This window comes from Pogona vitticeps, chromosome 1 (genome assembly GCF_051106095.1).
Source record: "Pogona vitticeps strain Pit_001003342236 chromosome 1, PviZW2.1, whole genome shotgun sequence".
In the NCBI taxonomy this organism is placed as follows: Eukaryota; Metazoa; Chordata; class Lepidosauria; order Squamata; family Agamidae; genus Pogona; species Pogona vitticeps.
This window is the reverse complement of record NC_135783.1, coordinates 35,531,181-35,555,677: the sequence shown is the minus strand read 5'-3', so window position 1 is coordinate 35,555,677 and position 24,497 is coordinate 35,531,181. Positions and strand designations below refer to the sequence as shown.

The following is a 24,497-nucleotide window of genomic DNA, read 5'->3' as shown; positions in this document are numbered from 1 at the left end:
AGGTGGTGTGTTACCTTCAGAAGAAAATTGAAGGTGATAAATACAGAAAAACATTTTAGACATCTATTTATTAAAACAAATTGCATACAATAGTCATACTCAATAAACTTTAACATTTCACACACACAAAATTGATCCCACTGTTCACCATTCTTTCCTCTGCAACTCCATGTGCACATCTGCCAACTGAGGAAAACATGTCACACACCTGACAAAGTGAACTCTAGTTCAAAAAAAGCTTGTACCACTAAAAATATAATGGGCTTTAGGATGCAAATGTATTTTCATTCATTTTCAGCAAAAGATCAGTAGGACTATCCCTTTGAAGTTGTACGTTTGTAGGTTGTTTATTGAGTTGCTGGCTATCTGGTATTTTAACTGTACCTCAGACCTGTAAATATCTATTTTACAATCTCATTATATGCATGTTTGATGTTGTTATGTGCCAATGAACCAACCAAATAAGAATAAAGCTACCTAGAAGGTTACCTGCAATCAAGTCTTCCCCTGTTTGTGGATCAACTGATTCAAGGGTTGTAGCCATATCTGGTTTTCTTTTGTGACTCTCAAGGACATTTCTGAACCCTGTTTCATCTGAAGTTCCAGCCTGTGCCAACATGTCATCATCCTCTTCTGGTTGACCCAATTCAAGAATGTCTTCCTTGTCAGATGTCTTTTTTATGTTGCGTAAAAACTTTGGTTCTATTTTGTCAGGGCTTTCTACTGGATCTCTGCCCTGTTCTATTTCTTTTTCATTAGCTACAGTGAACAGAAGCATGGGGGAAAAGTAAACATTTTAATAGGTTGTAATTACTAGCACTATGCCTATTTCTTGAATTACACATACTTCCAGACACATTTCTCTTTGTCTGAAAATGCTTTTGCTTAACTTTAATGATCCCAAATTAGGTGTTTATAGATAGAGTGGGGTCTCTACTTAAGAACGTCCCTACTTAAGAACAATCCAACTTAAGAACAGCTCCATTTGCTAAATTTTGCTTCTACTTGAGAACAGAAATCCAAGATAAGAACAGGAAAAAAAACCTTTCCTGCTCTTTTTTTAACCTTAGGTCATCTTAGGTTAAAAAAAAATTCTCCCCCTAGTGGTAGAGTACGTATTAACCAGCTTTGCATTAGTTCCTATGGGAACTAATGCTTCAATGTACGAACGCACCTCTACATAACAAAAAAACAGCCAGAACAGATTAATTGGTTTTCAGTCCATTCCTATGGGAAATTTTGCTTCAACTTAAGAACGTTTCAACTTAAGAACACCATTCCAAAACGGATTAAGTTCTTAAGTAGAGGTTCCACTGTAGTTTCTATGGACGGAAAAGAGCAGATACGGATTATGGTTTTCAATGCACTCCTATGGGAAATGCAGATTCAACATAAGAACTTTTCAACTTGAGAACTACCTTCCAATACAGATTAAGTTCTTAAGTAGAGACCCCACTGTACTGATAATATATATATGTATATTTTAAGCAGAAAAAACACCATCTTATATACACAGTACTATGTAATTGGAGTTAGAAGGGTTTTTCATTTTTTTAATGAAACCTAAGCAGGTGAGAGTCTGGAAAGTGTAAAGGAGACCCCCACACCCAAACACCCCTGTATCATTTTAGTAATACAGTAATTTTTAAAAGGCATATAATCACATTTTCTTTAACTCAAGGTTTCAGACTGGCTTTGGGTTTTTGGACCAGTTCTTAATGAGCTATCAGATGCAATAAGAAAAATTAGCAATATTCCTTTTCAGCATTGCTTCCACCTCCCCTCAAAACTTGCTCCAGAAGGCTAGTGGACCTTTCAAAGCAGATTTAGGGGAGAGGGAAGTTCCACTTATGCAACTTTGAATTTTCCCCTAAATAAAACAGATGAAACATTTCCATCAGCTATGGATTGGCAACCAAAACATCATAAAATTCTATGCAGGTTATATGAAGAGAGGAGACTAGATTATTCAATACATTTTCAGAGGGCTTTCAAGGCACACAATATTTCTCAACCTTTGTTTTGCTTTACTTATTCAATAATATACAGAACAAATCATTTTTGTCTACTGTCAGGTTGACCAACTGGTGTTCCGAGAAATATATGGTAGAACAATTTCCCACAGGTCTGCTCTTAAAATGGTTTCATGTCCTGAGAAGGTTCTCTGGTGCTTATCTTGAATGTTGCAAGTATATAATTGGGTAGACCCACGCTTACTCATGTCTGAAACCTGACTAAGTAGGGGGTCCAACTAAAGTGGGACCAGTTAGTCATGGCTTAATTTAATTCCACTGATTTTAATGGGTCTGCTCTAAGCATAAGTACATTTGGAAGCAACACAATATGTGAATGATTGTGGTGCTATGTCTGTGTTGATCCTACACTGGTGGAATTCTGTTGATAGATTAATGGAGTGACAAGTGCCTTTGAAAAGCTCAGAATTCTATAATATCCTATAAGTATTTTATATTAGAATTCTTAGGTGAAATGAGGTGTTATCAAACATTAATTGATACCGAATCCATAAAATCTCCTAAAATGTGCTCTAAGCAATTGTTCCATGCAAGAGTTAGAGAAACATTTTCAAATCAGGATGTGCTTTAATGGCTGCATTGTGTCACATTTTTCCAGATATGTCACCCACTCAATATAAACTATAATCAAAGAAGGTTTGATAAACTTTAATTCTGAAACAATCAAGATATACGTATAAAGACCTATTAACTAAAAAGCAACAATTAAAAATATACAGGAGCTGAAGGAAATGGGTCTGCAGACAAACTGGTGGACAATTTTAAATTAGAATCAAGGTTTAAAAAAGACAAAACAGTGGGTTTTTATGACGGGAAGGTACAGGTGAATGAGTTGTGGATTTCTACTAATAAGATTATACAAAAATGTATACTTTTTTGTTAGAATATAATTTCGAGAACAAAAGGATGAAAATAGTGATGATTAAATGGGCACAAAATTTTGATTATAATATACAGATGACTGGACTCAAATGTGGAATGAGAACTATAGATGGCTCAAGCCAGTAAACTTAAGAGAAAATGTTTTTAAAGATGTTTTATAGATTGCATCTGTAAGACTGGCGAAAATGATGCCAGGGGCTAGCAACTCATGTTGGAAGTGTTCTCAGCAACCCGGAACTTTTTTTCATATGTGGTGGACATGCGAGAAAGCAAAAAGCTTTTGTAGACAGATAAAAGACACTACACTAAAAATTATACAACAAGAAATAGCTTTTAAACCAGAAATCTTTTTGTTGAATATAATGCCAGATAATGTTGATAAAAAATTAAATGTATGTTGCTGTACATATTTACAGCTGACAGGCTGATCTGGGCCCAAAAGTGGAAAAAATCAGGTATCACAGAAATGGATAGATTGTCAGAGGCATTACATAAGAACCTGAGAACATATGTTAAAGAAAGCTGGAAAATATTTTATGATTGGGCCCAGAAACAGATATGAGTAGAGAATATAATACAGTGGTGCCTCACTTAGCGATGTTAATCCGTGCAGCAAAAATCGCTATGCGATTTTAAAAACGCGTTTAATATGTTCCTATTGGCTTAAAAACTCACCTTATGCGAAAATCCTCCATAGGGGTGGCCATTTTCGGTGCCTCTAAAGTGAGGCAAAACAGTGGGTGGCCATTTTGGAACCGTTGATCAGCTGTGCGAAAATGCGTGGGAAAGCGCTCCCCCACGATCATCGCAAAGCGAATTTTCCCCATAGGGGCCATCGCAAAGCGATTGCTCTTGCGATGGCAAAAAGTCCATCGCAAAGCGATTTTGTCGTAAAATGGAGCGATCGCTATGCGAGGCACCACTGTATAGGTTATGGATTCTAGTATTGTATCACAGCCATTAGATAATATATGAATGCAAATACTTACCTGTTTATGTTTTGTTTTGTGTTGCCCCTTTTTCCCTCCCTGTATTTGTATCCTTTTGATGGTTGTTTGTTTGTGTTTTATATAAGAATAAAAATTAAACTATAAACTATAATCATATACACATCTACAGTATTTAGCAGTGCATGCCATTGAGCTCAGTCTCACTTACTTCAGCCTTAAGATCTTACCTTTAATGGGTTCATGGGAATCCATCTCAAATTCTACAAGTGATACAAGAGGAGCACTTTCACTAATTGGAGAATACTTTTGCCTTAATGAATACATTAGTTCCTGAACATCATCCATTAAGGCAGCTTCTTCATCAAACAAGTCTACTTCCTTGATCACTTCTTCTTTGTTTTCCATCTCTCTTGAATCCAAAGCCTTGTTCAGAACATCTAGAATATTAGACTCTGAAGATTCAAGGATCTGATCCAAAGCCTTTTCAGTGTCCTCATAATTCCCATTATGTTTCTGAGCTAGCAATAGCTCCAACTCCATGTCATGAAACAAAGATTCAATCCTGAAAACATGCTGTTGTCCAAGATACTTTTTTAAACGTGCAATGCGTTTTTCATCCAGAAATTCCTTCATTATAATGAGTTCCCTCACAGACTCACTGTATTCTGACTCCACAACTTCATTTGTGTTTTCTGAAACATCTCTAGGATCATGGGAATGTTGGTATTTACCTTCAGTTGAGGTCTCTAGTTCTTTAAGGCCCCTCTGTGAAAAATCATGTTCCTTGATTTGGTTAATGTCATCCTTATCATCCAATACAGAGAAATTTAAATTGCTTGACATTGTTTTATCATGAACATCTTGTATTTTACTTTTCCCCTCGACCAGAGAATTTTCTGTTGCAGGCAATAAAGCTGGCTCTACTTTTTCCTGCTTTTCATCTTTGTCTTCATTCTGTTGAGACTCTTCCCTAATTTGCATTCCTCTAAGCTTCTCATTCAAATCTTCCATGCCATCTTCTTTCTGGGGCTGTTCAAGAGTTGCTATTGCTTCTTCTCCTGTTTCATCAACAGGATTAGCAACTCTTGAAATAGCACCGTTTGGCATTTGTAGCTGAGGGCTTGTGTTTTCAACATCTAACGGGAAACCTTGCTCATCTGTGAGTCGCTCTTTAGATAATTTTGCACTCATAGCATTTTCATCTTGAAGTAACTCCTCTTCTGATTCTTCTAAGAAATCACCTTCTTCCATCTCTGTCTCTTCAGGCTTGAATTCTTCTGTGTGTGATTTCTCTAAATTTTCATCCATTTCAGTAACTCTGTCCAAGTCCTCAGCTTCATCGTGAACAGTGTTTTGCTGAGTAAGGTTTTTAAGATGGGTGCCTTCCCCTGATTTTTCTAGAATAGATTTTTTCTCTAGTGTTTTCTCACTACTTATGTAGTCATCCTGTTCCTCATCCTCCTCTTCACTTTCTTCTAAATCCTGGGTTACAGTTTCCTGTTGAGATTGTTCAGTAGACATTTGAATATCTTTTTCAGTAGGAATATTTTCCGTACCAGAATCATTTGATTGTTTATTACTGCCAAGTATCACTCCTGGTTCAAAATCTTCTCCCTCCTCCTTTCCACCGTATTTTGCTTTACCTTCTGTGAAGTCAGCATCCTCAAATTCACTCTGAGATTCATTTGTTAATTCTTCCAGCACATCTGGTACAAAGTTCATTGGTTGTTTAGCCTCCTTTTTATGACCTATTTTTTCCCACAGTGTTTTGTGTTTTGTATCATTTTCCAGTCTATCCTCCATATTTTTCTCTTCTCTTTCCTTCTCTTTCATTATCTTATGAAGAGATAAGCCTTCTGGGTCATCTTTGATGTCACCCAGGGGTGGCTTTAAATTTTTCTCCTCCGTTTCCATGGTTGCTTTAGGTTGCTGATCATCTCCAAAACTGGAAAACACATCCATATTGTGTGTAGAAGTACTTTCCATTTCTTCGGTAACTTGTTCTTCCTGAGTGTCCTCATGCTTTCCCTTATGGTTCGCTCTTTTATTCATTTCTTCCTTAGAATTTTTAGTATCAGTATTATGTGACTTCTTTTCAAGAAGATCATGTTCTGATATAAAGGGATCATATTCTGCTGAAGACTCCGAATGAAGTAATGCATCTTCTGTGTTTTCATTCTTACTAATTAGGACTACATCGTCCTCACCATCCTCACTGTCATCATCATCATCATCCTCGTCTTCACTGTCCTCCTCAAAATCAGCCTTGTTCTCATCCATTTCATCACCTGTTCTTTCACCTCCACTGACAATGGCAAAAAACTTATCTCCTAAATGTGTTAATAGACCAGAGTCATCTTTTTTCTCATGTATTAATTCTGCTTCTGCTGTGGCATCATCATTAAAAACACTTGCTTTTGACTCAAAGACACCCCCAGGTGACATATTTTCAGTTTCTGGGGGGTCTGAAGATTTGATTTTTCGTTCAAAAGGTAACAAAGGAATTTCTTCTGACTGCTCCTTTGGTTCTTTCAGCTTCTCCGTATCAGAAGTGTCAACGTCTAAATCTTCCCTGGACTCACCATCAAGTGATGTAATGAGGCTAGTTGTCTCATCATCAGACACAAAGGCATCTGCAGTGGAGCCAAATGTTGTTTTTAAGTCCTCCGATACTTCTTTGCCTCTGTAATCTGATTTTTTAGCTTCACCCTGAGATAGACTAGAGTTTTTGGCACTTTCATGTTTTGGCACTTTCAATGTTTCCTGCAGCATTTTTTCAAAAGGCTTCTGTGCACTTTGGTCTCCCTGAGGATTTTCTGTATCACTATTTACAACAGGATTTTCACTCTTGGAATCAAGAGCTTCTTCTACATTCTCAGTATTTTCAAGAAGTACATTTACTTGTTCATTCATTTTTACATTGTCTTTACTTTCTTCTTCTGAGCCTATATCAAAACTATTAGCATCTGGGCCAATAGACTCTGCAGAGTCAGCCCATTCAATATCCTCTTCCTCTTCAGTTTCTAGCTCATCTTCTGCATTGCCACCTTCCATATCCTCTGATATCTTTAAAAGCTCATCCACATCATAATTATCAAAATCATCATTGCCTCCATCAAAACAAACAAAATCTGTTTCCTGGAAGAAAAAGAAAATAAATTCAGTAAATTAAAGAACAGGATATTCTCCCCATACTCTATATCACATCATAATTTTTCATTTTACTTAGCTGAAATTTAGCTGGATTATTTCTAGTAAAAGCTGAGGTTATGCATGTGATTAAAAGTGATAGAAACATGATAAGAATGTTTTATTTCAAGTGGAAACATTCCTAGTATCATCAGAATTTCTACAAAACTTACATTGCAATTCTATGTGTGCTTACATACAAATAAAGTCAATTAATATAGTAAGGTGTTTGGAAATATGCACAGGATCAAGTTGCTGGATTTGAATCATATCAAGATATATATAATATGTACCTCTATTATATATTAATAAGATATGACTGCAAACAAATGAACTCTTTGTCCAACTAGCCCAGTTGTATCTAATCTGCCAGGGAATCTTTATTGGGTAAAAAGCTTTCAAACATATATATGAAAGCTGTGTTTTTATATTTATATATATATATTTGCTGTGTATATGTATGTGTGTATAAACACACAATATAAGTTCAAAATGCAAAGCACAGGCTCTTCCACTGAACCTCTCAGCCCCCTCCCCCCGGGCTTACCAAGGAGCAAGCCCCACTAAACACAGTGGGACTTAGTTCTGAGTAAAAGTATATAGGCTTGCTCTAAACAGGTAAAAACACAATTAAATGTAAGTATATACTGTACAGTGGTACCTCAACTTGCGAACAATTCGAGTTACGAATGGCTCCGTTTGCAAAAAGTTGCTTCGACCTGTGAACGGAGCCTTGACTTAACGAACCAAAAAAGAAAGAAAAAAACCTTTCCTGCCCTTTTTTTGACCTAAGTTCACATAAGGTCAAAAGAGAAAGAAAAAATCACCCCCTAGTGGTAGAGTACGGATTAACCGGCTTTGTGTTAGTTCCTATGGGAACTAATGCCTCCATCTTGGATAGTATTAATTATAATAATTGCATTATGCTAGTTATTTTTCTACATTCTTTTAATGTGTTTTAATTTTTGTAAGCCGCCCCAAGTAGACGTTGTCTAGAGGGGCGGGGTAAAAACTGAATGAATGAATAAATAAATAAATAAATAAATACCTACAAACAGCGCCTCTACCTACAAAGGGAAAACAGCAGATACAGATTAAATGGTTTTCAATGCATTATGAACTTTTCAGCCTGAGAACTTAATTCCAATACAGTGGTGCCTCGCTTGACGAGGATAATCCATTCCAGCAAAATCGCTGTAGAACGAAATCCTCATCAAGCAAAAATAAAAAACCCACTGAAATGCATTGAAAACTGGTTAAATGCATTCCAATGGGCTAAATACCTAATCGTCCAGCAAAGATCCTCCATAGGGCGGCCATTTTCCAGTGCCTGTAAAGCGAAAAATGCCTCCTAAAACAATGGGAAGCCATTTTGCACAGCGGGTGGCCATTTTGAAACCCAATGATCAGCTGTTTTCAGATCGTCGTATTGCGAACAACCGGTTCCCGAAGCAGGGAACCGATCGTCGTAAAGCGATTTTTGAACATTGAAACATTGTTTTGCGATCACAAAAACCTCACCGTCAAGCGGATTCGTTGTTTAACGAGGTAATAGTTAAGCGAGACACCACTGTACAGATTAAGTTCTTAAAACGAGGTACCACTGTATGAGTCCTGTGTTGTGACCTGCTGGATACTTGACAATCCCCGTGTATTACAAATCTTGGTGAGGAAAGAATGAGAAAAGACTCCACACCAGTGGATTTTCAGATATGGTTGGCAAATAGCATTCTGCTTGGTAAGTCACAAGCTGTGCAGGCCTGACTACCCAGTAGTTTACTCTTCTGCATTTCCTCTCTAAATATTCAGAGGAATTAAGGTCAAAAACCTATTGTGAAATATTGCAGGCAAAGGAACAAATGCAAGCAATTTCTGTGTTTCATAATTGGTTGGTTGCGCACCTGATTGTGCTTTGAGAGCACAATAAGATGACAAAATATGCAGCAGACAGTTGGTCCAAGGCCTCCTGTCACATGATTCTAGCCTAAATGTTCTCAATTAATCAATGGATCTGAGATAAATATTTTACAGTATTCTTTTGCTCCTTTCTTTCCCCATTTCTCCACTTGGCTTTATTTATATTGTGTTTCTTCCTTGCAATCTATTTCAAAGACACAAGCCCTGTCACACTATTCCCAAGCACTCAAAACAGGACAATACATACTTACATCTGTTATAAGTTCCAGCTCATCGTGTGTATAAATATGATTTATTTCAAGTAAATCCTTTGGAAAATAGCCAAATTTATTTCCAACCTGCAGGAAGGGAGAATAAAATAAAAAGTCATTATTGGAGGTATGGGAAGAGTGAGGATTTAAAACCTTATTTCTGCTCCTTTTGTAGAGCCAAGTATGCAATAATGACTATATAGAAAGGGTGCTGTCTATGCCCAAAGGATGTACACAGTATATATGGGCTCTAGTTGAGAGGTGCACTCAGTAAGATACACTGGGACCATGGGGCATTTCATTGTTTTTTCTACAAATAAAAATAAATACTGCACCAGAGGAACTATTTATGGTATTTTGTGCATCAACTCTCAATTTCTCTTAAACAACCTCACTGATAATCTAGATTTGGGTTGTTATGGTTGCTTTTTAAAGACCGGAAAATAGTGAAACATTCAGGCATTCAAGAAATGAAAGGACTGAAGTGTTTAAAAATGGCATTTTGCCATTTCAATACTGAGCACTATAAAAAGATAAGATTACTAGCAAACTTTTTCCACGTCTTGTTGAAATCTGTGGGAGTGGCATGTTACTGTGGTCTTTGATATACATTGTGTTGGAAGTGGGTGTGCACAATTTTGTCTAGATTGCATTCTTCCTCTTCTGGCTATGGTTATTTTTTTTTCATATTCTCAGTTAATGCTGTACTAGTTGTGCATATGCAACAAACATACTCTTCATGATATAAAATGAAATGCAGAAACAGCAAATATTCTGCCGAGAACAAAACTAGGTGTGTTTTTAAATGAGTATTTAAATATAATACATTTAAAACGTTTATAGCCACTGAGTGGGACAGAGACTTATTAGGAACACTGCAAAGAAGTAGAAAGATTTGGCTCTCCTTGTTGTGGACAACAATATAAAGTTGTGTGCACCTCAAAATCAAAAACCAAACTATTTAATTCATGACAAACTGCTGCAGCCAGTTTAATTCTCGTTAATCAGGCAGAGCTGCTCAATATGATGCTGACCACTGGAGCTGAGCTTCTGAATAAAGATGCATAAGCTAATGCTATCCAATTGCTGTCTGCATTAATGCCTTCTAGAAAAAAATTCACACTACATCTTCACCTGTGTGTGTGTGTAAATGGTATCAGGAAGCCAATATTAACGAGAATTGCCTCAGAGATTAGATAAGCAAGGCAGTTAAATACTGGCAGAAGACACAGAAAGTAAACATACTTGCAAGAGGTAGTATGCTCAAAATACGTTCCATGTATACAGTATTTCCCCTTTCCTGGATACCCTGATGCTTTCTTAAAGGAGAAAGAAGAAAACTTATTTATTGAAGGAACATTGCTAAGATTTTACAAACAATCAGATGGACCAAGTTCTGACATCAGTACGTATAGAAAAAAATTGCATGGGGTTTCATTGAATTAAGAGGCCATCTTTGAAGAGTTTAATAAAAGATTTCAATACTATATTTCCATTTAGTCTGTTTCTCCTGAAAGATCTCTGAAAGAGTAAGAGATAGAAACATGGATACTGCCGATTTTTGCAATGTAAATAACTGGGTTCACTGATAATCAGTTTTTAGTACCATCTAATAAACATTTGCTGGACCTTTTTAAAAAGCATATCAAATAAACTCCAACTATCAGATCTTTTCCTACCTGCTACAAGGCAGGCCTTCCCAACAGAAAACCCTTGATGATCTTTTTCTTACTCTGTTCTTTATTTTTATTTACGTTTCTGCTGTAATGTCGTAAAATTACATTGTTGTTTTTATTGTAAGCCGCCTAGAGTGGTCTAATATGATCAGATAGGCGGGATAGAAATAAAATAAATAAATAAATAAATAAATAAATAAATAAATAAATAAATAAATAAAAAATTACAACAAGAAAGGATTGTGTTTGATTATACTCAAAATATTTTAAAAAGAACTTCAGAAGATCTTGGCAATGATGACATTTGCACAGATGCTACTGATTATCCAGCTTAACTACAGCTGTCAAACTTACAGTTCAATGCATTCCAATGGGGGGAAAATTCAAAAATTAACGAAGACTCAGAACAAAACCAAATTAAGGTTGCAAAGGTTTTACAGGGTGCACTAACGATCCCAAGCATTTTAAACAGTTTTTGAACATTTTAAGACACTTCAAAAATAGCGGAAATGGACCTGTCAAAACCATTGAAATGCATTGAAACCTATTCAATGCATTCCAATGGGGGAACCGCGTTTCGCTTAGCGATGTTTCCTATGGCGATTTTCACTTAAGGACGGTACTCCATTCCCATTGGAATGGATTATCCGGTTTTCAATGCATCTCTATGGGAAAACGCGTTTCGCTTAGCGATGTTTTCCCATAGCAATGGTTTTTTTTAACCAATTAAAATCGTTAAGCGAGGCACCACTGTATATGGAGTGGTTTTATCCCCCTGGGCCCAACATTAGTTTCAATAGTGCCTTCCTATAGGTAGTTGGCTAACTCACCTTTTAAGAGTGTCATTTTAGTTGTAAGTATGAGATCCTTTATTTCTGACTACAAACTAAATGGCACATCTACTGTTCGCTAAGTTTCTGTCAAATCCCTTTCTTTTATTTTTATCATGCAACAATGAAAATTGTACTTAGTGCCTAAAATCCTGTTGCACAGTTCTGTGTGTGCAACAGCAATGTCATCAAGAGAGCAAATTGCCCCTGAGTAAAGAGTTCCTTTGATGGTTTTGGGGTGCACTCAACTTCACTGCATTGTGCAAAAGTTGCATGCACCCTGAAAATTCCTTTAATCAGCGGTGAGTTGCAGCTGCTGCTGTTAATTTCATCCCCAGTGTGCAAGCGGAGCTTCAATCATCTGTCCAAAATTAGAGTGCAGCTAGGAAACCAGAAGAGAACTGGATACAGTACTTGGAAGAACAACAATGAAAGAACTAGACAAGATAATAAAAAATAAGGATGTGTCACTGGAGACCAAGATCATCTACCCTCTTGTATTTCTGATCACTTATATGGAAGTGAAAGCTGGACAGTAAAGAAAGCTGATAGGAAAAAGTTGCATTTGTTTGAAATGTGGTGGTTGGAGGAGAGCTTTGCGAATACCCTGAAGTGCCCAAAAGACAAACAAGTGGATCTGAGATAAAATCAATAGTGAATTATCTCTGGAGGCAAAAATGTTGAAGCTGAAAATGCAGGATTATCTGGAAAAGAGAACAATGCTGGGAAGGTAGAAGGCAGCAGGAAAAGAGGAAGACCAAATATGAAATGCACTGACACCCTAAGGAAACCAATAGTATTTTAATTTGTTATTATTGTATGGTTTTAATTGTTGTGATCTGCCTTGGGTCCCCTATGGGAAGAAAGGTGGCATACAAATAATAAAATAAAATAGTAGTGGAGGAAACAGAAAGTACTGTACTGTACAGTGGGGTCTTGACTTGAGAACTTAATCCGTATTGGAAGGCGGTTCTCAAGTCAAAAAGTCTGTAAGTCAAGTCTCCATTGACCTACAGTGCATTGAAAACCGATTAATCCCGTAACAGGCCGTTTTTGTTCCATTTTGGTTTTTTTCTGGTCTGTAAGTCAAATCTCAGTCTGCAAGTCAAACCTAAATTTTGTGGCCAGAGAAGTCTGTAACTCAAAAAGTCTGTAAGTCAAGCCGTCTGCAAGTCAAGGGTCCACTGTAGATGCTTTTTTTAAAATGGCAACATTTGCAGCTATAGACATAGTAACAAAACTGTTGATTTTCATGGGTTGCACCATCTTTATCACAGGAAACAACAATTGCTTTGTATTGTATTAAAATATTTTGACAGTCTGCTGTCACTAGTGGATTTGTAATAGAATACAACATAATTAAGATTATACTCTCGGTCTGAACTTTCATCCATGCTCACTGACTTGTCACTGTACACTTCTACAGTCTATGTGCAAATTAATTTGGCTAATGTGGGCATTAACTGTTTGGTTTCTTTTGTTTAAAATCTTGAGTGTCTAATTATCTAGCCCCGAGTTCCATAGCTGGCCTTAATTATTCTTCATGTTTTGTTTTTATGAAGAGCTTGTAACCCTGGAGACAGATGCCTCCTAATTATCAGGTTATTTGTGGCCTGGTACATGTCAGAAGGGAAATGCCCAGCACAATACAATGATTCCATTCTGCTCCTTTCACTATGTGTAATGCTTTCCCTGTTTCATCTTTAATTGGACTCTATTGCTGCTAAGAATCAGTTGTGTCCTAACCTCACTCTAACAGTCTAATGAAACCAGCACCTCCTGGCAGCTCATGGTGTTGGAACAGTACACAGAAGCACACTCTCCTTTGCAAGCTAGGGTGGTGCGTGCGGAAAAGAGATGAGAATTACTTAGAGAGATACGACCTTTCAATGAAGGGCCTGTTCCTATGGAACTCATCAATGAGAAATCCAGACTGGTAAGAATCTAGAATATCAGGCCAAAAAAATAATAATAAAGAAGACAAAAATGTAGCACCTTAAAAAGTCCTATATTTTAATGTGAGCTTTTGTGAACAAATCCTCTTCCTCAGAAGACGGAATCTAGGAGTCTGTCTTCTACTTCTCTCCTGATATCTCTCCTCTGCACAGTAAAACTCAATGCAAGGTATGTTATGTCACTGAAAATAGTTTCTGATGGAGAGCTAAAGTGAGTGAGTTGTACTAAGGATCCACTGATTTCATCAGTATTTAACTCTAACTGACTTGTCATAGAATCATAGAATCATGGAGCTGGAAGGGACCTATTAGGCCACCAATTTCACTTCCCTGCTCAATGCAGAAATCCAAACCAAAGTAAATCTGACAAATGGTTGTCTGATTTTTTTTTCTTGAATGTCTCCAGTGCTGGAGGACTCATCACCTCCTGTAGTAATTGGTTCCATTGTCATACTGCTCTAACAGTTGCCCAGTAATTTTAAACGGGTCTTAATGACAGGTATCTAGTTGTCTCGTGTGCTCCCAGAGGCATCTGGTGGGGCCACTTTTGAGATACAGGAGCTGAATTAGATGGGCCCTTGGCCTGATCTAGCAGGGCTCTTCTTACATTCTTATGTAATGTTTCTGTATCTGGACCTTGGCCCATTTTTGTCTCTACAGCATCATATTTACAAAGTACAATAAATGGATCAAATGCAACACAAAGATATCCCCTCTTAGCATATCATCTACATATTCCTGTTTTTTGAACACTGCCTTTATTGCATTCTCTTCAATGGGTAATATTCAATTGGTTTCTTCTGCCACCAACTTAATAGCATGAATCATCAGAACTTATTTCACCATCCCATACACAGCTTTGCAAACATGCTTTGGACCACTGGAAGACCCCCACCCTAGAGCATATTTTGGGAGTCACAGATGGCTCTAAAGTTGGAAAGAAGGAAAATTCCATTGGCCAAAAAGAAAGTTTCTCACAGCATGATGGGTGCTGGAGTTTTTACAACTCTGTCTGTAGTTTGTTTAACTGAGAGGGGCTTGGGTGACTATCAGTCTATCCAGCACTAACCAATTATTTCCTCCTGCCTCTGAATTCAAAGAGAGCCCCACCTCTCTCCTGAGTGTTTTTCTTTTCTTCAGTCTGTTGGAAGTATTTCATTTATTTGCTGTTGATCTGTTCACAACTGTAAATAATGAAATGTTGAGGTATTGAGGCTGTAAGTGTCAGTTAATGAGAAAGGGGTGGACTGTTTGGGGAACCTGTAGCTATTCTACTCTGTGTATCTGTACTTTCACTGCATAGCAAAGGAATTTTACCAGAAACTGAAAACTTTGCAACAATGGGTACCATTCCAATTTCCTTAAGAGCCTTTCTACATGTTGCATGTATTCTCACAGTTCACTCAGAGTTGCCCTACCTAAAGTTGTTTCTCTCTCTTCATGAAGATGAAGAAGAAAGTAAATGGATCTAATGAACTTGCACCACAGGTGCAACAGCAGCTAGGGGAATGATATTGAGCAACAAAAGAGATTCCTGGCTAATTGCTTGCACTGGGAAGGGAGAAATGAAACAGCTGCAAACTCAAGCAAAAGGATCATTCATATCACAGCAAATTAAAACCAAGATGCAATATATATTGTTTTACTTGTTGCGAGCCACCTTGGGTTTCCTATGGGGAGAAAAGTGGCTTTTAAATAAAATAAAATAAAAGCAATTGTGTGAACTGATCCAGAGAGAAGTGCTGAATTTAACTGCACTGCAAGCAGCTTGAGGGTTGTGGGAATCTACACAGTTGCTCTCATAGAATCTGATGCAGGGTAAATGCTACTGCTGATTGTTTTATGATACCTGCTTCCTTCCAACAGGCTGTGATTGTATATTAAAAAAAACACACCACCAAATAATAATTCATTGTTACAATCTTACACAAAGGAAGCTAAATTTCTGTAGAATTTGTCATTAAGTTGTCATTGCTCAGCAAATTGAGCAGTCCTTACTAACACTGAACATGAAGAATTAAATACTAACATAAAAGCCAAAATCCTGTTTTTCTGCACAGTAAATTCTATTAGGCCCACCGAATCAATGGGATTTAAGTGAGTTAATTCTTCCATGTTGTTGTTGTTGCTTAGTCGTGTCCGACTCTTCGTGACCCCATGGACCAGAACACGCCAGTCTTCCACTGCCTAATTCCTCCATAGGTTCCATTAATTAAAATGGGCTAAAGGGAGTCAAAGCTACCTATAGTAGGCCTATTTGAATCAACAGAACTAATGGAGGAGTTCATTCAAATTTCCATGGATTCAATGAGCCTACACTAATGTAGTTTACTATGCTAAGCAACAGGATTTTGGCTAAAACAAGCATTTCCTATCATAGCAGTTATAAAGCAGCTAAAACAAAACAAAATAAAATGAATACTTACGCTTCCAGCCCAAAGCTCGTTCGTTCTTCCAGTTAGCTTATAGTACACATATATTGATTCTCCTTCTTTAAAATCTAAAAAACGACAATCTGGACCTTTAAAATCCTTCACTGCTTTCCCTCTACACATCAGCACTGTTGAAAGAAAGAGAGAAAAAACAATGTAAGATAAAATAAGGTTTTCCAAATAGTAAAGGAAATCTATTAATGACATGCATGTATATGAAAGTGCATGTGGCTCAGGAATTAAACGTTAGAACTGGTACAAAGACAGTTTCGAAACTGTTACAGTTCTTTATTACTGGCCAATCAAGAAATCAGTGAAATTAATGAAGTTCCAGTGTACATTTCACTAAAATAAGAAAACTCCAGCTTTGCCTCATGTTGCGTTCTAGGGCCCAATACTAAATATATTCAAGACGTGGCATGAACTCTAAAAGAGCATACGTTTGCATATAAAGATACACTTGGATTTACATTTTGTTTAGGTTTTTAAAATCTGATATTATACCTTTGGTGTATGTTTGTTAGCCACATCTCAGTTCATTTTTGAAAGGATGTGTGTATTTTAATAAATAAAACAAACATAAACATAAGTGAAATGCCTTCAAATATTATTTTAAAATTCACAAACTTATTATTTGAAAGCTGATGTAACTATGGTGCTTTAAAAAGCATGCATCTCTATTACACTTGCTTCAGCTGTATATTAAAGTCTGTTTATAGCCCAGTAATTTCAAAGTAGCACCACAAAGTGTGGATAGGCTCTTCATGACTTAAAAGTGCAGTCCTTCACCCTTTATCCATATCCAGTAGAATTCCCAAGTAACCATGCACAGTACTGTTCAGCACAGCTTAAATCCTATGCTTATTTACCAGGAATCAACTAATACTTCTTTCAAACAAATAAATACATTTAGGAGTGGCCTGCCACTGACTGTGCATAAGCACACAGCACTTTAATCTACATATATGAAACATCTGAGACATTCTCACAGTTAATTGCGCAGAATGCATCTCAAACAAACAGTGGGAGAGTCCAAAGAACCACCAGCTTCTCTGTTTCCATAACACATCTGACATATTAGGCTACTTTTAGTAATTTAATAGCAGAATGCAAAAAAAGAAGAGAATGAAGTCAAAAAGTGGTTTCTGATTAAAACTGGGCTCTAGGTTTGAGAATCCAAAATATACAAGTTTGTTAACATAGCCAGAGGGAACACAAATGTTTGACGTCTTTCAAAACGGCAACATCTTGTTGCAAACCTTAACTTGAAAATGCTTTTGGCCATTAAGAACTGTTTAAGGTGCATTTGCATCTGACCCTAGCCAGGGCTAAGCTGCTACCTGGTCAATGTGGGACAATAACATTTGAGTGTTACAATCAAGGTGATCCAAGAGGTTCAATCAACTGCGATGGTCAGTGACACAGGAGGGTATACCAGACTGAACAGTGTAGCTGTTTAGAGACCCAAATTATCATTCCTGACCCTCCAAATCAACAGTATTAAGAAAATATGTGGATGATCATAGAAATGGGCCCTGGGTTCATGCCCACTGATGAGTATGACAGTGACAAATTCCATCCTTAACAGGGAAGGGAAATCTTTATTCCCCACTCAGTTAAAGATGGACTAAATGTCTCCCTTCCTAGTTAGGGATGGGATATATTTTGGACACTGTTAACTATACATAGAGTTTTAGAAAGAAGGAGATTCCAGGTCCTTGCCGGGCAGACCTTACAAGTATAAGCAACGCAGCAAAGGTGCGACTTGGAGCTAAGCTTTCCCAGTTTTATCTAGTCCAGTCCTAAAGGCCAATATGTTTTTAAATCGAGATGTCAACCTTATCCACTTTAACAGCGTTTCCTCGCAAGCAAGCTTAAAAAAAAAAAAAGGACACAAACGACGGCGGCTTGTTTCGCTTTGTAGTCGTCTTCTGCACCCCGAGAGAAAATAAAAGGCAATTAACAACAGAAGGCGTTTGCCAGTTGGGACGAATCGGCCGCCAAGAGGGGAGGCCAAAAGCAGTCCGAAGCAAGGGAGGAAAGCCTCTCTTCTCCCTCCTGGCAAACGGGGAAGGGAGAGAAAAGCGACGCCGGCCGTTTCCTCTCTCCAGCCTGGGGTGCTGGAAGAAAAGCCATGGGTTGGAAGCGAAGGGCAGCTTCGTGGAGCGCGAGCGAGCCTCCTCCTCCGGCCTCTCCGCTGCGTGGCCTTGGGGATGCATGCCAACAGGTCCCTCGGTTCATCTCTGCTGCGGACCGGCTCTCGCAGGGACCCGGCGGATTCCCGTCCGTCCGTCCGTCTCTCTCTCTCCCCCCCCTCCTGCCCCGGACACCCGCGTCCTCCTCGCCCCCCACTTACTGCTGCATTCGGGATCGGCGCATCGCTTGTATTCGGCAAAACGGCGCTCGGGCTCCCGGCTGTGGCAAACAAGCGGCTCGGCGCACAGGAAGAAGGCGAGGAGCCGGAGCGCGAGCGTTAGAGGCCGCCGGGCCGCAGCCATGTTTCGCGAGCGAGGCTGCTGGGTTGGCTTGGGAAAGCGGGCGGGCGAGCGAGCGGGGAGGAGGTTTGCAAAGCAAGACACGTCAGCAGAGCCGGGCTGGAGAAGGATATGGAAAAGAGGAGGAGGAGGAGGAGACTTCGCCGCTGTCCCACCGGAGCAGCGGGAGGCGGAGAGGATGGAGCAGCACCACACCCTGCCTGGGCGGCGCGGGTGTCCGCGGGGAGCCGCCGGAGGCGGGGGGGGGCACCTCGGCTCCGGCTCGCTCGACCAGGCGTCGTGGGCCGAGTCTTGACTTCTTCGCACCCTTCGCGGCTTGCCCAAGGCACTTGGCTGCCTGAGGCAAAGCATAAGATGGCGCCCCCTTGTGTATCGAGTAAAAAAAAGCTGACCAGCCTGAGAGCCGCCACAAGCATCCTCCTTCAGGTCACTTTGAAGGAAGCATCAGGAAAAGGGCGGGTGGCCGTGGAAACATTACAGATACAGGAACAGGTGGTACCTTTAATCGACCGTTTAGAATATAAAAGAAACAACGAGTTCGGTGATAAATTATCTTCTTCAAGATTGTGCATCACCTTCTTGTGTGCAGTTCGAAACTTCTATGCAGTTATTAATGTCCCAGAAATAAGTGATGTTATTGAGGCCGTGTTGGTTCCCTTCTTCAATAGAGAGAGCAGCTGCAGTATGCAAGTTATTTTCAGGCTTCTTCTCAACCAGCAGTTTGGATGGCCCATCACTTAAAACAGAAGGAAGCAGGCTGGCTTATGGCCAGCTACCTGACACACAATTTCTTTCTTCTCTATTATTATTATTGTTGAAAAACACCAGGCACAGTCAAAATTATAAAAACATTGATCAGTGTTATATAACAGATACAAGTTTTAATCAAAAACCTAAGTATCTGTTGAATATTGACTGGTGTTCCTAATATTGCCGGGTTTTTGTAGCTCTGATGGTGTGATTTCTGAGATCTGCAACTGCTTATAGTACTGTGTGAAATTTCTTGATACTGTTCACAAAGCCCCAATGACTATGGGAACCACTGAAGTGTGTTTCTTCCAATTGCCAGGTCTCTTTGTTAGTTTTTCCAGTTCTTTAGTTTTAACTCTGACATCCTCTGGAATTGCAATGTCAATGATTCTGGCATCCCCTGGAATTGCAGTGTCATCATAATCATCATCACCATCATCATTATTACCCCGTTCCCCCTAAAATAAGACCTAACCTGAAAATAAGCCCTAGTATGATTTTTCAGGATGCTCATAATATAAGCCCTAATCCAAAAATAAGCCCCAGTTAAGTGAAACCCTGCCCTCCACCATTGTGCAGCAACCAGAAGATCACATGACTGCATTTGAATAAATGTAGATGGTTGGACATGACAAAAATAAAACATCCCCTGAAAATAAGCCCTAATACATTTTTGGAGCAAAAATTAATATAAGACCCTGTCTTATCTTTGGGGAAACAGGGTATTATTATTAATTTCAGCTTCTATACTGCCCATTACAAGGCCATTCTGGGCGGCTTGCATATTAAACATATAAAATATATACAATTCCAAACAATGAACATAATAATATAAAATCAAAAGAAATACAAAAAAACCCAACATTTTCAACAATAATAATAATTAAAGTAATATAAAATAATATAAAGCAAGACAGCAGGACTGATAATATACAGTAAATGCTGAGACCACTCACTGTGATTAGATGTTGTGACTGAGGTATTATGAGGTGAAGGCCTGTCGGAAAAGCCATTTTTTTAGCAGTCACTTTAAAATTCCCAGTGAATGGGGCCAGGCGGATTTTGGATGAGAGGTTGTTCCAGAGTTGAGGAGTGACTACCGAGAAGGCCCAGTTTCTGGTTCTCATTTTCCAGGCCTCTCTCGGGGTAGATACTCTCAACCGCCTGAGCTGAGAGGATCATATGGGGCGGGCAGATTTCATCAGGAGGAGGCATTCTGTCAGGTATGCTCTGATCAATCGTTTCATCTTTCTCCATTCAGACAAGAGCCTCACTTCACTTAAGGCACAGTGGAACCAGTCTCAGGGATCCATTTAGGGGTACTAGGAATGTAACCTTAAATTCAGAGGTATTCTGCCACACAATTAAAAAGGGTGAAGGACCAAAATGGCATCGATTTCAGGTTTTTGCACCCTTTCTGCAGAATAAGGCAATAGGATGTCTAGGATCATTTCAGAAGACAGCTGTAGGGTCACATATTAAAATTATTTTCCCCAGGGGGAAAAGAAATAGAAATTTAGAACAGCAGGGAGCTGGACAGGGAACACTTTTACCACCGCCCCACCCACTAATGCTAAGGGTTTTAGTATGCTTTTCTTTTTCTTTTTTCTTTGCAGGATGTAAATTTGCACATTCAGAGATATCTGAGGCACCACATCATGTCTACCACCACATTCTTTTGCTTCTGCTAAGCAGGCCTCATTTCCAAGAGGTCACATGGATGCATCTGCCTGGGCTGTTATAATTTATGTTGGCTCTTGTCCCCCAATAAGTATTACAACATTTTTTTAATGCTTAAAAGTGTTGCATGGTCTTGTTCAGCTCCCTCCGCCCACTTTTTTCCAAGCTGGTGTTAACCTGGTAGGCCCTGCATTGATGAACTTGTATTTAATGTGCTACTGCCATTGAACAAATTTGAACAAAACTCGTTTACCACTGCAGTTTTGGCTGAACTATGCACAACCTCCTATGCCATTTGTAAATAATGATTAAGGCTTTTGCAATCATTGCAGGTTTTCTGTCCTTTTTCTGTTTTGTTTATTAAATTATATCAGGACTGTGCAAGCTTCTGATGTTGCTAAATTACAGCTCTCATCATCACCATTGCCTGGCCAGAGCTGATGGGAATTCAAACCCTACAACATCTGAAGGGGCACAGATTGTCCACCCAAGTTATAGTTTTGTTCTCACATGTTATCTTTTACTACCGATGACTGGCTGAATGCAAAACAAGTTGCAAATGCAAACTTGTCAGAGTGAATTCTGTACAGGAAGATGTATCTTCCTTCAGGATCTTGACAAAACAAAGCCAAGGTTTACTGGACCTTATCTCCTACCATGGAAAGCAAAGTACTGTAGTAGAACAATCTAATGATCGAGATTCAAATGTTTTCATCTTTGCACATTTGGCAGAAGAGCCCTTAAATCATTAAAATGTGTCAAGCACACAGGATTCCTTGTACCAAATGCACAACAAGTAATAATAGTAATGAACTGGCTTGGTTCATGGCATGACTGTGTAAGCAACAGTCTGCTGTGCTCTTCCAGTTACTGCTACTTTCTTATTTGCAATCAATAACAGTAATTTCCACTACTAATTGCAACAAAAGTAAGGCTGATGTTCTTCTAGACTCTAAATTATTGATCCCCCCCCCCCTTTCTGGTCATATGCTATTCTCTTAGGTAGTGTCTGAGTGTGAAAGCTTTTTTCAAAAAGACTATTGCCATGTAGGGAGGAACCAAACTGAAAACGGAAAAATTAACCTTCTCCTCACCGTGCCAGGCAAGACCCTCCCCCCCGCCCCCAAATTGTCTCCACGGTGAAAAGAAAAAAAAACAGAGAGGAAAGGGGAGAAATAGAGAAAGATAGAAAAGGAAGGAGCAGAGGCAATGGATGGATGTGAATTGGAATTAATTGATATGTGGATTGTTAAAGTATGAACAGGGTGACTTTGGCTGCAGCCCAGATGGTCAATAGGAAACTCCTGACAGCGCCAGTACTAGGAAATGCAGTCTATTACGATCTTCCCCAACCATGCTCTAAACTGTTGCAGTTATTTACCATGAAGTCCTATGAATTTGTGGTCTCTAAAACTTCCTGTCATTATCAGCCCTGCTCTGCTCTTGCAAACTCAAGACCATGGCTTTCTGTATTTAGTTCATCTCATATTTGGTCTTCATCTTTTCCTCCTGCTTTCAACATTTTCCAGCATTCTTTTTTTTCCAGGGTGTCTTGTCTTCTCGTGATATGTCCAAAGTAAAATAGCTCTTCTACAGAGAGTTTAGCTTTACTTGATTTTGTAGCCACTTGCATGTATTTCTGCAAATCCATAGTACAGTATTTGTAAAGCTCTCTTCTAACACCCTCTTTTGAATGAATAATTTTTCCTCCTCTCTGGAATAACCCAGTTTGGATGATCTTATTCTTAGTCTCCAGTGACACATCCTTACACATGTATCAGGCAAAAGACAAAACAAAAATAAAAAATAATGAAGACAAAAACATTGTGGCACCTTAAAGACTTACTGCTATATTTTAATATGAGCTTTCATGAACAAGTCCACTTCCTTACACTTGATAATCTTTTCTAATTCCTTTATTAATGCCCTTCGGAGATTCAGTCTTCTGCTGAGTTCTTACTGCAATCTCCCTTTTAACTGACAATTGAAGCAAGGTGCAGAAAAAGTTAAATAATTTCAATTTATTCGTTGTCAACATTAGAGTTACGTAATTCTTCTATAATCATGATTTTTGTCTTCTTAATTTTCAACCGCAAACTGGCTTTTGCACTTTCTTCTTTCACTTTCATCAATTATTGTTTCAAGTCATTGCTGCTTTCTGCCAGTAATACAGTGTCACACTTCTCCTAAATTACAGTGGGGTCTCTACTTAAGAACTTAATCCGTATTGGAAGGTGGTTCTCAAGTGGAAAAGTTCTTATGTAGAATCTGCATTTCCCATAGGAATGCATTGAAAACCATTTAATCCGTATCTGCTCTTTTCCGTCCATAGAAACTAATGGGAAGCTGCTATTCCACCTTCTGCCACTAGAGGGGGATATTTTTTCTTTTTTTTCTTAGGTCAGGGAACAGTGTTAAAAGCACTTCTGACGAAGCTAATTTTGAAGCAATGGACTGAAAACCAATTAATCCGTTCTGGCTGTTTTTTTGTTATGTAGAGGTGCGTTTGTACATTGAAGCATTAGTTCCCATAGGAACTAATGCAAAGCTGGTTAATACATACTCTACCACTAGGGGGAGAATTTTTTTTAACCTAAGATGACCTAAGGTTAAAAAAAGAGCAGGAAAGGTTTTTTTTCCTGTTCTTATCTAGGATTTCTGTTCTCAAGTAGAAGCAAAATTTAGCAAATGGCGCTGTTCTTAAGTAGAATTGTTCTTAAGTAGGGACGTTCTTAAGTAGAGACCCCACTGTAGTGATGTTCCTTCAGTTTTCACTCCTTCTTCATCTGAATCTTATTGCTGTTCATGTAATCCTATTGCTGTTCATGTAAGGCTTGCACAGTATATCTTGCTGGGCCTAAGTGCAGCTAATTGATGAGGTGCCAGGACATGTCTCAGTGACATGCTTGGTCACGACTGATTGTGCAGCCAACATGTGCCCTTGAACTTCTGTCAATTAGCCACAATTAGCACTGGTAAGTTATGCAAACATTATACAAACACGAATAAGATTTCATGCAATATGTTATGCATATATGTCGAACAGTTACTGTGATAAAGTACACTCTTCTCTGACACCTTTGTAAACTCTTCTATTTCTCCATATTCTGTCCTAACAATAAATTGCTGTCCGGAAGTCATACATGAGGACAATAAAATGTGATACACCCATTTCTTTTAGAACCCTCTTGGATGTACACCTACTGAAGGGATAAGTATGTCAGGGAGAGTAGTCTCTGTAATGTGTGAACTACTAGCAGTGTCACCCAAGAGAGAATGGTTAAAGCTGAGACACCAGATTAAGATGCCTCCCTGCTCTTTGCAATTAATAGTCACAAGAGTAGTTGGGCTATTAAGATTGAAAGGCTCCTGTTGCTTCCCTCCTTTGTGCTGCCACCTTTGGCCCTCTGGTGAATGTAGTAGATCTGAACAGTGGGGAAGGCAGTCAGAAGGTACT

General features: G+C 38.7%; 1 protein-coding gene and 1 long non-coding RNA gene across 3 annotated transcripts in view; one reads left to right on the top strand and one right to left on the bottom strand.

The window, feature by feature from the left end:
- LOC144585798 (uncharacterized) overlaps positions 1-6,995 on the top strand; it is a 338,116-nt gene extending 331,121 nt beyond the window's left edge. Inside the window, exon 2 of the long non-coding RNA XR_013540358.1 lies at positions 1,113-6,995. This is a non-coding gene — a long non-coding RNA (uncharacterized LOC144585798). The remainder of the gene's footprint in view (positions 1-1,112) is intronic.
- MIA3 (MIA SH3 domain ER export factor 3) overlaps positions 1-18,768 on the bottom strand; it is a 40,124-nt gene extending 21,356 nt beyond the window's left edge. Inside the window, exons 1-5 of one of the 2 annotated variants that reach the window (XM_020786542.3) lie at positions 18,472-18,768; positions 16,110-16,243; positions 9,223-9,309; positions 4,093-7,003; positions 490-759 (exon numbers count right to left, since the gene is read on the bottom strand). In XM_020786542.3, coding sequence (XP_020642201.3) covers positions 490-759; positions 4,093-7,003; positions 9,223-9,309; positions 16,110-16,243; positions 18,472-18,613 — 3,544 coding nt within the window. In that variant the 5' untranslated portion in view covers positions 18,614-18,768. The remainder of the gene's footprint in view (positions 1-489; positions 760-4,092; positions 7,004-9,222; positions 9,310-16,109; positions 16,244-18,471) is intronic. The other variant, XM_020786543.3, reaches the window with a different exon arrangement.
- Between the last annotated feature and the right edge of the window lie 5,729 nt (positions 18,769-24,497).